This window comes from Platalea leucorodia (genome assembly GCF_965183815.1).
Source record: "Platalea leucorodia genome assembly, chromosome: 3".
NCBI classification, from domain to species: domain Eukaryota; kingdom Metazoa; phylum Chordata; class Aves; order Pelecaniformes; family Threskiornithidae; genus Platalea; species Platalea leucorodia.
This window is the reverse complement of record NC_138825.1, coordinates 44,536,535-44,551,879: the sequence shown is the minus strand read 5'-3', so window position 1 is coordinate 44,551,879 and position 15,345 is coordinate 44,536,535. Positions and strand designations below refer to the sequence as shown.

Sequence of the window (15,345 nt, the reverse complement as noted above, 5' to 3'; positions counted from 1 at the left end):
GCTGCATAAAAAGATGTCAAATGCCGTATTGCCACTCACTTTTAGGAATAACTATGTATTTTACCACTTCTGTGCTCCTGAAAGTCTCTTATATTTGTGCTAAACTTTTTCAACAGTATCAAGTGCGACAAGTAATCTCTGTTAAAGAAACATTCTGAAAAGAAATGACCAGTTTTACCATGTTCATCTCTGCTGACTCAATCATTTTAACTTGTCTTTCAACATTAAACTCATTTCAACTCACTAACATGAATTTAGCCAATATTAAAATTTATAAACCAAAACAAGCCCCAAAACCAGTTATGACAGTCCAAACCAGGCACTTGGAATCCATACTGTATTTTTTCTCTCCTTATCTCTGAATCATGAGCAGGATTACTATGCTTACAGTTCAGAGACACCTAAAGAAAAGTGAGCTGAATCCCAGTCCACTGTTGTAGCCTATGCAGCAATGAAGGCACAATAATTTTAGATACAGATGACAGCTGGTTGGGATAAACAGTCTGCTTATACTGTTTACACAGTCATACATTTTACTCAGTGTGCTTAAGAGAAGATGCTCTGATTTTGCAAGCTTTCAATTGCATTAATTAACTGTCTGAAACGAGGCTAGCTATGACAGAGTTTGAAAGATGAGATTGACACAGTAAATAAAGCACAGTCCCTGCTTTGATGAGCTAACAGCACAAGTTAGACAAAACATGTAACAAGAATCAGCACATATTTAGGTAGTACAAGGGCTACTTTGTAAGTCAGCTTCCAGACACAAACCTTATGGCTAGTAACTTTCCTTCAGTACAGCAACCTAAATGAGGTTTCTTAGTGCTCTTCCTTTAATATAAATGCAGTAATATTTCATCCAGTCAAGACTCTTCAAAAATACAGCACAATTAACATTAGGAGAGTTCTCTGATCTCTTGACTGGCATGAAGAAACCTTCCATTAAGTACAACAGGTAGAGCTAAGAACAGATAATGCTTCCCTGGTGTAACGGTGCTGTTACATCTACTACTATACCTGATCATGGCAAACGGAAAACAAGTCATGCCTATTTCAAGGCTCCATATCCAGGCGTTACCAGCCTTGCTTTTCAGAGGTTCTTACCATTCTTGAAACCCACATTTGAAAGCCAAGCCAAACAATCGTGCTAATGATGAGAAAAATGGTATACACTAGGGTGAGTTCATACTGCCAGTGATGAAACAAACAGTAAGAGCAAGACCTGGGTAATCTTCAGCGATGCAGGAAAGTGGGGTTGGCAACAGCCTTTTATGAACAGCAGGACCAAGTTTCAATACTTTTTACTAACTATGTTTAAACATCACTCATTAGCGTTTGTTATAAAATTGAGTAAAAATCCATTCTCATTGCTTTTTGATGCAGTTGATGCTTGGCTGATGAAGGTAACACACTGACCCAATAGCTTTGCGTTTCCCTATGGTGCTCTCCTTATGCCCACAGGACAGTATCATTTTTTTAAACAAAGCACCATACTGTGGGTTACCTTAATTTGATAAATTATTAAAAACTGAAAAATCACCTGAGTCAGTGGATAAATTCATGAAGTAGTGGTATTTCTAGTAAGTTCCCATATTACTTTAGTCTTGGTTTTAAATAACCATATTAAGAAATTTAATTCCTTCATTAGGAAGGAGGAAAATATACAACCATAAGTTGCATCATTTGTGGAAGAGAAATAGGCCACAAAACATGAGAAGGACAGGACCTCATCACTAGGTAAACTGAGCTCATTAAAATCAACAAGTAGATTCCCACAGTCAAATGGAAAGTTACACTTCTTGGAATACACTGTATAGACCAGCCTCTAAAGATAGACTTATCTTAGAAACCACAGCAAGAAAAAAGCTATCAGCAGATCACAGCTATCAGCAGATAACCGCAACGAGATAAGCTGCCAGCACCCAGCTCAGTGCTGTAGGGATTGTGATAGGGTATAAATAAGAATCCTTCGGCTGGGGCTGCACGGCTAGAAGGCGCGTCCCCTGGGTGGTGGATAGGGGATCCCTCTCTGGAGGGTGCACCGGATAAAATTGAAGAAGGTGCCGCGAACCAACGCAGCCTAAGGGAAGGCCACCCTGACAGAAAAACCACTGGCCCTCCAAGTCATGGGGGTTGGGCAGGAGGCCAACTACCTCCTCCCGGAAAAAAAAATAAAAAAAAAAGTTGCAGAAACGACGAGCATCAGAAATGATGGAGAAAATCGGTAACGAAGTGAGGAGGAGATGGAGCTGGATCGGTCGTGTCCTGAGGGGGAAACCGACGGAATACTGCGCTGTGGCCCTTGACTCCTGAGCACGCAGCCGCGGACCGATCGAAGTGGAAGAATGACGTTCGCGCCTTGTGTGCCTCCTGGCACTGAGAGAATTCAGAGAGATTCAGATAAGTAAGAATTCGGCGTATACACAAGGAACACCGCACAAATATAGAGAAGCTACATGGGATAGGGCAGATGATTCAAGGAATACTGGGTCCAGCTTTGGTAACCACAGCTCAAAAGGACAGTGAAAAATTGAACGAGTGTACAGAAAAGAGCTCCTAAGAGAAAAGCTGTAGTGCAGAACAGAGATAAAGACCTAATAAAGAATTTATGTTCTATGGACCACAGTACATACGAGTCAGACTAGATACATAGAACGGTTCATCCTGAACTCAGGCTAAATGTACACCCTTCTTCAGAAAAATAAATCTGTATTTAATGTTTTAAACTTATTTTCTTCATTTTTTTCATAAACTACCAGTAGCAATCTGGAATTTAAAAGTCGCTGAAATATATCATGGAACTTGAAAAAATGAAATGGAAATAGCATGGATATGGGAAGTGGGCTAGATGAAAAACATACATGTACACATTTCCCACATAGGTGAATAAACAAACAGAAGGGGGGCAGGGGGGAACCTAAAGCCATATACAAACATTCAAAGTGGGTTTTGGTCCTAAAGCAAAGCTCTTGCAGCAGCACTGCAGAAAACGATTTATGGACTTTTCAAAAAAAACGATGGAGGCTGAGAAAACAGGATGAGAAAGAGAGATGTATGAGACTTCTTCCCTTCCATTTTGCAGGGGGGATTACAGTCTGATACACTAAACAAAATTAATTTAGTTCTGCAACAGCATTCTAAAATTTTTAAAGATCTGATGTAACTACTCAAACAGGTTTTCATTCACAAGCTAAAAACCAAAGTAATTTAAAACTGTGTCCAGAATCAGTATGTAATCAAAGAGCACTTTTTAGTTCCCTATGTAGATCACTTTATTCCCCGCATATCACAAGGAGTTATACTGACATTTTTACTTGCTGTTCTCAGATGTTGCCAAAAAAAGAAGAGGAAAAAAAACAAAACAAAATAACACATTTCCCTTTGTCCTTTCATTTTCCTTTGTAATCCTTCACTTACAGTGTTGCCCTGTTAAGTGCATTTCTCATGTGAAACAGATTGTATACAGCGGACCAGGAATGGCTCTTAACAGTCAGAGCCTTAGTTCCAAGAATCGAGATTTGTTTCTGTTTAGTAAACAGTGTCTCGGGTCTGCAGGGGTAGAAACACTCAGACATCTGTTTTTTTGAAATGGAAAAATGAAGCGTGAGGAAATAATGAAGTACAGACTTTCTTAATAGCTGTGAGCAGTGGGACATTCCAGCATCATTAACTCTTTCATTCACCTGCTGGTTCACTCCTACAGACACTCTCTTATGTGTCACTCAAATCCATTTTACTCGTTAGTCTACTTGTTTCAAAAGCTGCCGTTCAGCACTAGGTTTCATATAATAATAAAGACACCAGACAAGCAAGCAATTGTACACATGGATTGGAAAAGGGTACAGCAAAAAGAACTGAGTATTCGAATGAATGAAACTTTCCATGCTATTAACAACCAGTTAAGACTTCGGTGACTTGACTGAGGCTGATTAGATCAAAACCTTAGTGGGTAAAAAGGGGAAGAAATGGTCTCTAATTACAGCTGAATACAATACAGCCTCATCTGGAATCTCCACTCTGAAGCCACTTACTTTACAAATTGGGTGCTAAAGTAAACTAAGCTGCTTTTTGCTAGGCTTCAGAAAGTATATTTTGATTGTATCTCCTGGCAGTGATTAACTGTTGGATATATCCATTTTAAAAGTACTAAAGGTTTAGCAACAGATGACATCCCAAGGGCAGCTATTGTTCTATTAACTCTCTAAGAAGGGAGGAGTAGCTAAGTGTGTTGTAAACACTGCCATTGCTGCAGACCAGCAGAGCAATACAGATACTCCGTATTTCAGTCAGGATTCAGCAAAAGTGAGACTTTTTATCTACACAGATTTTTTTCTGCTCAGAGCATTTCATGAGCAGAGCCAATTGATACAAGTGTTTCTAAAGCATGTCTTCTACTGGTAGTACAAAACAGCATTAAAAAAAAAACAAATCAGAGGCATATATGAAGACTAACAAAACCTGGCAGATCCCCACCCACTAAAACAGTAGATACAACAAAACTCTCCAAAATATTTTGTTACTACCATTAAAGCTGTGACATGGAAAGATTCTCATTCAAGATACAATTGTGTCGAGTATGGAAAGTCAAGAAGTGTACAGGATAAGCAGCAAAAAACCCGATAAAGCTACTACAAAATAGTACACTGTGCTTAGCAGTTTAGTAGACACACTAACCACTGCATGTGAAAAGGTGTTGTTCTAAACAAACAAACAAACAAACAAAAACAACAAAGCACTCAAATATGCTATTGCATATACTCAGAAGAAATTAATTGTGTCCTGGTAACAAAGTTAATTGGTTGAATTCAAGTATTAGTCTACCAAACCACCTGTTTCAGCTACAAAGGGGATGTGCCAGACATGAAAGCAATATTTCTGCCTCTACAATTCTGCCGGAAGCACTGGAAGCTTTAAGGTTTGATTTTGCTTCAAGTTATTCACATCAGGTTTCTCCTCTAGGAGGAATAATCCTGGTTTTATCAGCTGGTTGGTTAGCTAAATATTTTGACACAGGTCAGAAACACTAGGTAGTTCTTCATTCATCTGGCATTAAAATGAAAATACACATAGGCATTCATGCATGAAAAGTTAGTTAAAAGTAATATTGAAAGACTCACAAAGTGGCAAAAGTAAGAGCTTCAGAATTAAACAGTGCAAAACCTCCTACAACTTACCTATGACAGAAAAGTCTACAACCACTGGGTGATTTGACGTAACACATGTTGTTGAGCACATGATGAAGAGTCACGTAAACATGATCTAAAACCAGAAACAACCTTGCGATTTTTTTAATGCCTTTCCTATAAACCATCCTTTGCCTTTTTGTTTTAAGACATGAGTATCCAATTGTGCAAAAAAAAAAAAAAAAAAAAAAAAGTCAGAACTTTAGAATTAGGGAATATAGTGGCAAAAGAAAAACATTAAGTTTCAGCAAGGCATCAGGTAGTAATATTGTGCCATGCAGACAATCACTTTTAAGCCAGCACATCCACTATTAAAAAAAACCTCAATTTTGAATCATCAAATACTTTGGACATCATTAAGACCACAGTGCAGAAGCTGAATTATAAAGACAGGCTCCTGCCTCAGTCACACTGCTTCTTGCTTTCTTTTCCTTTGGCCCTACGCTTTTCTTACTCTTGGCTGCACAGTTTGAGTTTCAGTCTGTTGAGAGGTGCAGTGTCTTTTGCCCAACAGCAAGAATCTTACAAGCAGGAGAACTGGGATTGAATATACTCAGAAGTTAGGCTTTATTTCCTGGATGAAAGCATTCACCATTCTGCAAAACCTGAGTGCTGCCCTGTAGGTTTGCCGGACTTTTGAATTAAAGTAACCGTAACAACACTCCTTTGTGCTTCAGTGTTCCTTACTTTCTCTTTCTAAGCATACCTTCTAGATCAGGAGTTTTATACTTCAAGGCCCAAACTATAATGCAAGAACAGAAGTGCGGTAGGGTAAAGAACTTTTTGCTAAATAGAGAATAAGCTGGATAAATACAGAAACAACTAAGTGCTAGTTAGAAACTGGAGTTAGTCTTTTTGGTCTCTTGCTGGCTATACGTGGCATGTAGGCATCTAGATCCCACTAAATCCAACAGTGCAGGTACTTTGGTCTCATCCTTCACTTTTCTCCTGCAATTGTTACATTTCATTTACATTGCCAACAGTTCCAGATGTTTTATGATAAGTGACTACTGTGCATGCAAAACAAATCAACCTGTGGTCAAACCTTTACATAAGGCAACTTCAAAAGATAGTATCAGCTTGCGGCTAAGAACTACTGAGGACAGAACAAACAAAACATAAAATGGGACACTGAACAGGATATCGTGAAAAAGTGGTAACTGTCAAGATACAGATTTTGACACAAGCTTGGTGAAGTTCAAAACTGGAAAGAATTGAGAAAGGATAAAGACCCCAACAAGACCATAAACAATTTGTTCCAGAACGGAACCAAATTAACATATGTCCTCCAATTCCCAAATTATATTTCTGGTCCAACTTTCAAGAACTATAAAATTTTACCTCCTAACACACACCGGAAACCATCCCCACGATAACCTGCCTTACACTGGCAGCTGAAGGACCCAGGAGTGTTGTAGCAGAAAGCATCTGGATGACAGCGGCCCTGTTGACATTCATCTACATCTGTAAAAGAAAAGACCAGTATCAGATAACTGTTCCTCCTGATGGACAAATCAGCGTGATGAATTAAAGTGCAAACCCGCCGCATTACTTTCAGGCTCCTATTTTAGGATATCTGGTTAGAATTATAGACCTTTGGAAGAACGTCTATACAGAAATACAAAGGAGGGGAAAGAAAAAAAAGCATGCATGTATTTTAGGTTCTGGCTCTCAGCAAATCCCTGCACTCTGCTATTCTGATGGGTAACTAGCACTGTTAACTCACACAGTATTTTAGAAATATATGCCCTTGTTTCTCAAGGAGAAGACTTAACACAGCAAGTGAAGTAAGATTTGGCCAGCAAGGTTTCCAACATGTAGTTAAGGTAAAGATGCTCCTCCACTGCACTCCAATTGACATGAAACAGAATATAACTTTTTTGCATAGTCTGAGCATCATGTGTCACCAGCTTAGTAATATAAGCCAATACAGTGCAAACAGTTCCAGCAGATGAAGATCCCGTCTGCCAACTGCAACTACTGCAATTTTTGCATTTACCTCATCTTGGACCTTCTGTAGCTCAAATACTGAAGAGTGAATTCAAAAGTGAGGGGAGGAAAGGACAAAAGCTTAGTGCAATGTCTGCCTGAGGGACTTAAACTATGACATTGCCTACTTTAAATCACAAGTAACTACAGGGCACTGATACGACCAGCTAAGTTATGCAATAAAAAGTATAAAAACACCACAACAAGGGATGTTACCCACCCTCACAGGCACGCCCGTCTCCAGAGAAGCCAGGGAGGCATGTGCAGATGTAGGCGGACCCTCCGGTGTACACACACTGGGCGCGCTGAGGAATGTCACAATTGTGTGTGCCTGTCTGGCAATGGTTCACGACGTATTCAACAGCTGCAGGTTAGATGTACAGGAGAGGAGATGAAAATTTGAATTTTCCTCTGCAAAGTCTGAAGTTCATAGTAAGTTTATAGGGAGAGAAGAACAGCTGTGAAAGCATACAGAAGAGAAAGGAAATAAGGAAACTGAGTTTTTTTGTTTTGGGGGTTGGGATTTTTTTTGCCAAGGTCTCCCCTTTCACTAGTGTTAAATCTTATTAATGTTTTACAAGGAACTGATTGTCCTCAGCACCTCATAGATGTTTGTTAACATAGAACAGGGCAGAAAGGCTACCACAGATCCTAATATCTGTGACAGTTTTGTTTATAAAAAGGAGTCCTGGATGAAAAAATGTAAGGCATCTCACAGAGATACCTCACATGTTAGCTAAGTGGCCAGTTCGCTGCACTGGGAATTATTAGATATCCCACTACACTAACCTAGCACTGACCCAGGGCTGTCGTCACTTGGCAACAGATAGGAGTTGTGACTCACTAAATAGGAGATAAACACATTTGTCAACCATTGGAGAGATTTTTGACCAACAGTGGAAACTGGGACCAGTCCTGCAGCTTTTCATAACTTTCTCATCGTTGACAGCAGTGACTCTGAAGGCGTTACACTGCTTTACACACAAATTATTTCAGGAAGTCACTGGAGCCCTGCCTATGCTTACCTGTTAGGTCAGAGAAGAGGAGAGGAAACCATGGTATTTAAAATAGGAAAAGGCAAAATACTACAAAAATTTTGGGCCCAGAAATACATGAGTTTGTAGTGTGTACATCTAGAAACAGACTTCCAGCTGCTGTAGCAGAGAGTCCACTGAGGCTTTCTTTCCACAGCTCTTACGAGGAGTTGACAGGGGACCAAGACGAGACTCCACAATGCTCCTTTCATTACAGTACACAGATGGAAACTACCACAGTATCGGCAGGGAAATAACAAAAATCTGCCATCAGAGCCAGATCTGAAAACAATCGTTTTTTTTAATTTCTCTGGAGGAGATGACATCATTGTTAGAATCATTTATATCTGTTCTGTTTGATGAAGTAAGTTTTAGATTACAAAAGAATCTATTCAGAACTGCATTATAAATGCGTAAGATTTGGAGCTGGAGTTCAAAGGGAGTCCCCAAGTCCTCCTATTCCTCAGCCTACAAATAGGAGAACAGCATTTATTTACAACTCTCTTCTAAAGCTATCCAGTGGGTCACAGAGCTGGTATGAAAAAGCTGCAGTTCCAGAAAAGCTGAGTCAGAGCTGGTATCCCAGAACAAGCTGCAAAAGCACGAAGAGGGTAGCTGTTGCCCCTTCTGGGGTTCAAGTTGTCTGTGGAAACAGGAACAAGATTACCATGACATTTATTTTCAATCTTTTGGGAAACTAGAGTTCATCTTCCCTCTCTTCAGTCTTACGGATGCAAAGTTTGGTTTTGATTGAAGGAAGGGATCAAACTGAAGTCCTTCACGCTGGACAAGGAATTACTTAGCACTTTTTAGAAGTGTGACACGTCAGCTTCATGGGAAAGCGGTAGAGTGAAGCCAGTGAGTCATGGCTGGAGGGAAGAATGTTCCCTTTCAGGTCCAAGTGACAAAAGAGCAGTGGTGGACATAATGGAAAGAACATAAAGCCACTCTTCCACATCTTGCCCTATCCCTTCCAGTGTCCTGGTAGAAGAAGTAGCTTTTTCTAACTGTTCTGCAACAAAGGGGAGACTTAGGGTGCACTGTGAGCAGACGTGAATGGTAATTCTTACTGGAGCAGAGAAATGGGGCTCGTGGTGGAATGTAATCCATGGCATGCAAAATCACACACTTAAGGGAAGTAATGCAACTTTCTGCTGTAAGATGAAGGCTTTTCAGTGTTAGCTGAAGAAGAGTCTCAGCTATAATGAGGAAAGACCTGAACGCATTAGCTGATCAAAGGTTAACTAAGCTTCCACCTCAAAGCAGTCATGACAGAAGCATACGTAATCCTCAGCTGTCATCAGTTATTTCCAAAAGAAACAGGAACTGGTCCAACCATACTGGAAGAGTGTGTACAGGTTTTGTCAGTACAGAATTACTGTCAGGTTGCAAACAAAGACAAAAATTCTAATTAAAAAAAAAAAAAAATCTAATCTATATCCTATCCTGACAGTTGCAGCTCTACTGGTAGAGTCATTACCCCTCTTCTATCTGCCATTTGTAGATTTTTTTATTTAGCTTTTGATATTTGCAATATAAATGACACCCAAAAGAATCAGCTTAACGTTTGCAAGGGTAAAGCTCATGGTTTTTCTTTCTATATGGAAAATTCACTTTCAATACACATCCCATACAAATGGCATTTCTACGACTTTACTGAAAAACAGAGCAAACAGGAAAAAATATCCCTCGTTAGGACAACCTTACTCCAGCAAGTACAGATTAACTCAGGTTTCCTCCAGAAAAAATTTTAAAGCTAAATAAAAATAACTAATTCAGTGACAACTACTGAATTTGAAGTTTTAATCGTCCATTAACAAACCAGCTAGATTTCCTCCAAATCTCAAAGATTTTAACAGTGAAATGATCAGTAGTTATACCTTTCCAGCATGATTAACCACCACTTCAGAATAAGCCTGCAATAGCTGAGACACCCTGGTTTAGACCTGTGCACTGCCTTGTTCAAGGGACGAATCTGTAACTAAAATCTAATCTGTTAAATCTAATTCTGGATTAGATATGAAGAAACAAAACCCAAAACTCCAAAAAGCCAAAGCGCAGGACTACATAAAATGCAGGATAAGCCCTACCTCACCTTGAAAGTGAGATGCTGTGAAATACCAGCAAATAAATAACAGCTCTTTTTAATTTTTTTTTCTTTTACAATTTGAATTTTACTTCCATGTGAAATCTACAGCTAAATAATGGTACAGAAAGGACAGAAGCATTCAATAATCATTTCCACTTTCTATTTGGAAACATTCTGAATAGGGAATTTTTATGAGATGAAAACAAAGTACTTCAGGCACCTTCTTTGGTTACCTAGTGGATTGTAATCACTAACTGCAGCATGAACTCCTAAACTCAACTCACGTTAGAAGTCAGTGCAGATCCTAGAAGCTCTATTTTCTGTCTCTGTGAGATGAATGACAGCCTGAAAGCCGGCGGGTAGTACTTTTAAGAAATGTGAAACTCACCAACACAAGTCCGCCCATCTGCTGCAAACTGGTATCCTTCAACACACTCGCAGCGGTAGGTTCCCGGCTGGTTATTGCAGACTGCATTGGTGCCACATAGAGCTGGTTGCTCTGAACATTCATCAACATCTAGAATATTATAAGGATTCTGGTTATTACAAAGATGCGTTTAATACTGATGCCAGAAAAGCAGAAAATATGCAACTGTTGAATAATAGCAGGCTTGCGTACTTAAACCACATCCTGGATAGATCATACCTCTTAAGAGATATTAGTAACCTGAAAGTAAGTTTTCAGGTAACTCTGTCCTCAGCTAATCTGCACCAAAAAATCCCAGAGGAGGTTCTATAATGTAGCAATAAGGGGAAGGGACAGGAAATCAGAGAGGAAGGAGGAGACACTAAGAAAGAAAATGCAGCCTACACAGTGATCAGAAGCAGTGACGACTACTAGGGGAGCATGAACTTTAGGAAAGACTTCCCCTTTCATTATCCATATACATCTCTAATCCACTGCTGCTCAACTCACAGCACCAGAGGACTGGGAGGGACAGTGTGATGTTGTTGTTTTCATTTGCAAGTTGATTTAAGGGTTGGAGTGTGGGGGAGGGTTGTGTTTTGTTTTGTTTGTTTGTTTTTTATTAAAAAACAACTCCATTAACTAATAGGGACAATGCATATTTCATTAATACACACTTTCACCTCTTGAAAACAAGTATTTGTGCTGTGATTTGATTATAAAACAAAACCCAAATACATTAAGAATGCAGAGCTGTACAGAGGTGGGAAATAAAAAGTCTCCTTGAACAGAAGTGATTTTCAAAGCAGATCTTGAAAAAGATTATTTCAATGGGTTCCACATATCTGCGCTCTGTACGCATGTGCATACGCCATTCCTCATCTCCTTCAAGAACTTTTAACCTAGTTGACTCATTTTAGCCAGAACTTGCATTACAGTAAATTTCTCACAGCCAAGTTCCCATAGGTTTTATGAAAAGATGAACTGGGTAGGAAAGATGCTTTGCAAGCTAGCAAAACATACCCTTCAAAACAGTCAAACTTGCTTACATTGATTATTGAGATACATCAGCTAACCCAGCATCCCTCTAACCTGTCTTTCCTAAAACCAGCCTCTCGGGACAGTTCATTTTGCTGGAGTGGCTAGTCCTGAGGGTCAATACATTCCAAGCCAAACAAATTCTACATTAGCTGCCATTTTGTAATGAAAGTTTTCTGATACCATAACAAACGCTTCCATCTCCACGGAAGCCAATCGAACATTCACAGAAGAAACGATTTCCAGTTCCTGGGCGACACATCGCATTGGTGTCACAGTTATGGGTACCGGTGTAGCAAGGATTACGGTTAATATCAGCAGAACCATCTGAAAAGAGAGACCATATTTAGCCATGATGACTCTATCCAAGTAATAGCACTCAGATAAGGCCCAGAAGGAGGTTGCTTGTAGTGCACGTGAAACAAGGAAAAAGAATACTTTTTGCACCAGGAAGAAGAGGACTTGCAGGTGATGTGCAGGACATGAATCTCAGGCACGGCAATAGCACCTGTATTCCTTGTTACTTGTGCAAAGGACTGCTGAGTTAAAAAACAGAGAAGCCACAAAAACCTCTCTAAAGAGCAAGACTGACAAAGCCATCTTCCAGCCACTGACATTAGACCCAAAATGCAATTCATAACAGCTTGGTTTGTTCATTTTAAATAGTAGAACTTTATCTTTCTAACAAACAAGAATGAGCACAGTCCTTTCTTGTACTCACCTGGCGTGCATTTTCAAGTTCTCCCTTGCTTTTTTTTCTGATTTTAGGGCAAACAGACAAACTTGCACAGCTCATCCAAAAAAATACACTTCATAGGCTGCCTACCTTCCAAAGGTAAAATGCCATGTTTCAAGATAAATTATAGAAACTAGCTGTTTCAGTGGCACATCTTATTCCCCCCTTTTGCCCTTTGCTCTGTCAATACAAAAAAATTCGTTAATAGAAGAACTGTAAATTAGGTAAAGATAAACAATACACTCCATGTATCTGAGCAGCAACAGATTCAACGTGGTATGCTGAGAGCACTTGAAGGAATTGGACACAAACTCCACTGAATTTCAAGAGGAGATAATCACTTAAATACTGTTCCCCAAGTGAAAATACAAACTTCCAGCAGTCCCATTTCTCTTCTTAATTGATGGACCCAGACTTCTACTGACTAATGCAACAAATTAATATAACTCATTAATTTAACCTAGCTAAGGCAGGCTAAAAAATACAGAAGCCTGCTCTTAATTACTCACAAAAGAGAAAAAGAAAGATTTCCAATTCATACATACCACTGATGGGGCCAATGGAATTACTCATAGCATATCGCAGAATCTGCTCATCTCGGTTGTACAGGACAAACACACTGTCCACTGAGAGCTGCTGAGTAGCAGAAGCAGCATGGTGAGAGTCATCATGAATGCACTCATCAAAGGAGATGGTCTGGCGCCACTGATAGGCGCCTGTGTACGTGGAAGCAACCCCATCCCTTTCTGGCTCTGTCACTGTGTACTCCCTGGTGGACGATGAAGTGATCACTGCAACATGGCAACAAACAAGCTGATCAGAACAGAGCAAAAATACTCTGCCCGATGCTATCTGTAGACTTGGGATACAGACTGGATAGTGTAAATACAAATTTCAAAGGCAAGAAGCTATGAAAGTGGATAGATTTCCATGCAAAGGAATAGGCATATTGCTGTGTTCAAACACCCATAATTTTCTCCAGGAAGAGGAAAGCAAAAGAAGGGAGATTCCCCTGTAAATAGTGAAATGAAGAATGGCTCTCTTATGGAATCTCAGAGTGTGAGATGAGGAAGAGAGAGAGAGAGAGAAGGAGAGAAGTACTGAAGAGCCAATGGAGGAAACTGACAAGGGAATTAGAAGCCTCTTAATTTTCTGGGCAGTTGTTCAAATTCAGCTCAAACAATACTGACAAATGTTTGTTACTAACACAAGGCATAATCATTGCAATGCAGTTTACATGACACAAACTGGTAAATAACTGGTTTGCACAGTCTCATCGGACAAGACCAAAGCCCACTTAATGACATTACCACAAAAAGGTTTACACCAGTACAGCTCCTACTGAAGAGATGTGGACCCTACAAAAAGCTTTGCAACTTGTACAACTGCCATTAGCAGGGTAAAAATAAGGCCAATGAAAAGGGAAATCAAGAGTGTTTTGCAAACATCAGTTCAGAGAAAGTTAAACTCACTTTTTTTTTTCAATAAAAAGATTAGAAATATTTGCATTGTCCCATTCAAAATCCACCTTCTTTTGGGACCTGTTCCCAAGAGGCAAAGAGCAACTTTCTATAAATCGAAGGGTCCTAAGTACACTCGCTAAGAAGGGAATACAATAACGTTTTTCAGGTTGTCTTACTCTCTGCTGTGAGAAATGCGCACTTTCTTATCATTTCATTCTTAGGGAACCTTACCAGAACTAGAAGTGTGATAGAGTTCAGTGTACGGTTCTATATGGACTGATGCGCCAGATGGGATCTCAGGTATTCTGCCCTCCATTTCTGTGCTGATGGTAAGGTGACCATGCTCATCAATTCCGCTGAATTTCTGCTTTATAACCAGCTTCTCATTGTTGCCAAGAAAAGTTACTTCAGTTTGCCGTGTAAACTCGCCACCTAAAGAAACAGTATTAGTTAAACCACTTAACAGCGGTCTCAGAATCCTTCTAATCGAAGTGTTGCTTCTAGCAGATGAAATATAAATTACTATTTTCTGCAAGCTTTGATGCAGCATAATTGCTAATGTTTTGGGTTTCTACAGAAATAACTTTCAGAGGTACACTGATAATAGTGTTGGTTACTGCAAGGAAACTATCTTTTCTTAAGCACTGAACACACTAAATTGCAAGTAAGCCTGAAGAAGGAGGGGTTTTTTAATTAAAAAAAAGTTGCAACAAAGCTAATAATAGTAGGCCGTATCCTACCAGTTAAAATGGCAAGGAAGTTGTACATTTTAGAGAAAACCTCCATTAGGAATACAGTGAGTTAAAAAAAAAAAAAAAAAAATCCAGTACTTCTCTTTCCAAATCAAAACCAAGTGAAATGTATGTTGTAAATTCCAGAACAAACACATCAAATCCAAGAAAACCCCAAAACAAAAAGTTACGTTCGACTAAATTCATAGTGCAGGGCTGTAAAGGATAAAATTTTAAAAAGAAACACATGTTCTCCTAGAACAGATTGGATCTACAGCTGGAATTCATGCGCACAACCGATCAGATTTGGCCACAGACTCTCATGAAAAGCTGTAATTGTGAACTGGGGTTTCCCTCAAATAAGTTAACATAATCATTTGCATCTCATGCAGGAATTGCTTCTGTTAAGAATTTCAGACCTTCATGAGGTCAGATTTTCACTTCTCTTTTGCTCTTTTCGTACAATCAGGCAATTAACATGTTAGACCTCTTGTAGATGTGGGGGCAGCTTTTTTCAGTAGCTCTGTACACTCTAGTACCAAAAATCAGATCCTTTTTGATAATCTCTTTCTTGTTCAGGAACTGGCCAAGCCATTCTTCTTTCTAACAGACTTACGTGCTTCTGCACCGATGGTAAATTAAAAAGCCCAATATCTATACATTGTAAACAAGAAAA

General features: G+C 39.4%; 1 protein-coding gene across 1 annotated transcript in view; it reads right to left on the bottom strand.

The window, feature by feature from the left end:
• Positions 1–15,345, bottom strand: part of NID1 (nidogen 1) — a gene marked incomplete at its 5' end in the record, with an annotated part of 47,496 nt that overhangs the window by 18,880 nt on the left and 13,271 nt on the right. The window contains 6 exons of the mRNA XM_082305630.1: positions 6,525–6,647; positions 7,393–7,536; positions 10,684–10,812; positions 11,923–12,066; positions 13,021–13,266; positions 14,170–14,370. Of these exons, the coding sequence (XP_082161756.1) occupies positions 6,525–6,647; positions 7,393–7,536; positions 10,684–10,812; positions 11,923–12,066; positions 13,021–13,266; positions 14,170–14,370 (987 nt within the window). The remainder of the gene's footprint in view (positions 1–6,524; positions 6,648–7,392; positions 7,537–10,683; positions 10,813–11,922; positions 12,067–13,020; positions 13,267–14,169; positions 14,371–15,345) is intronic.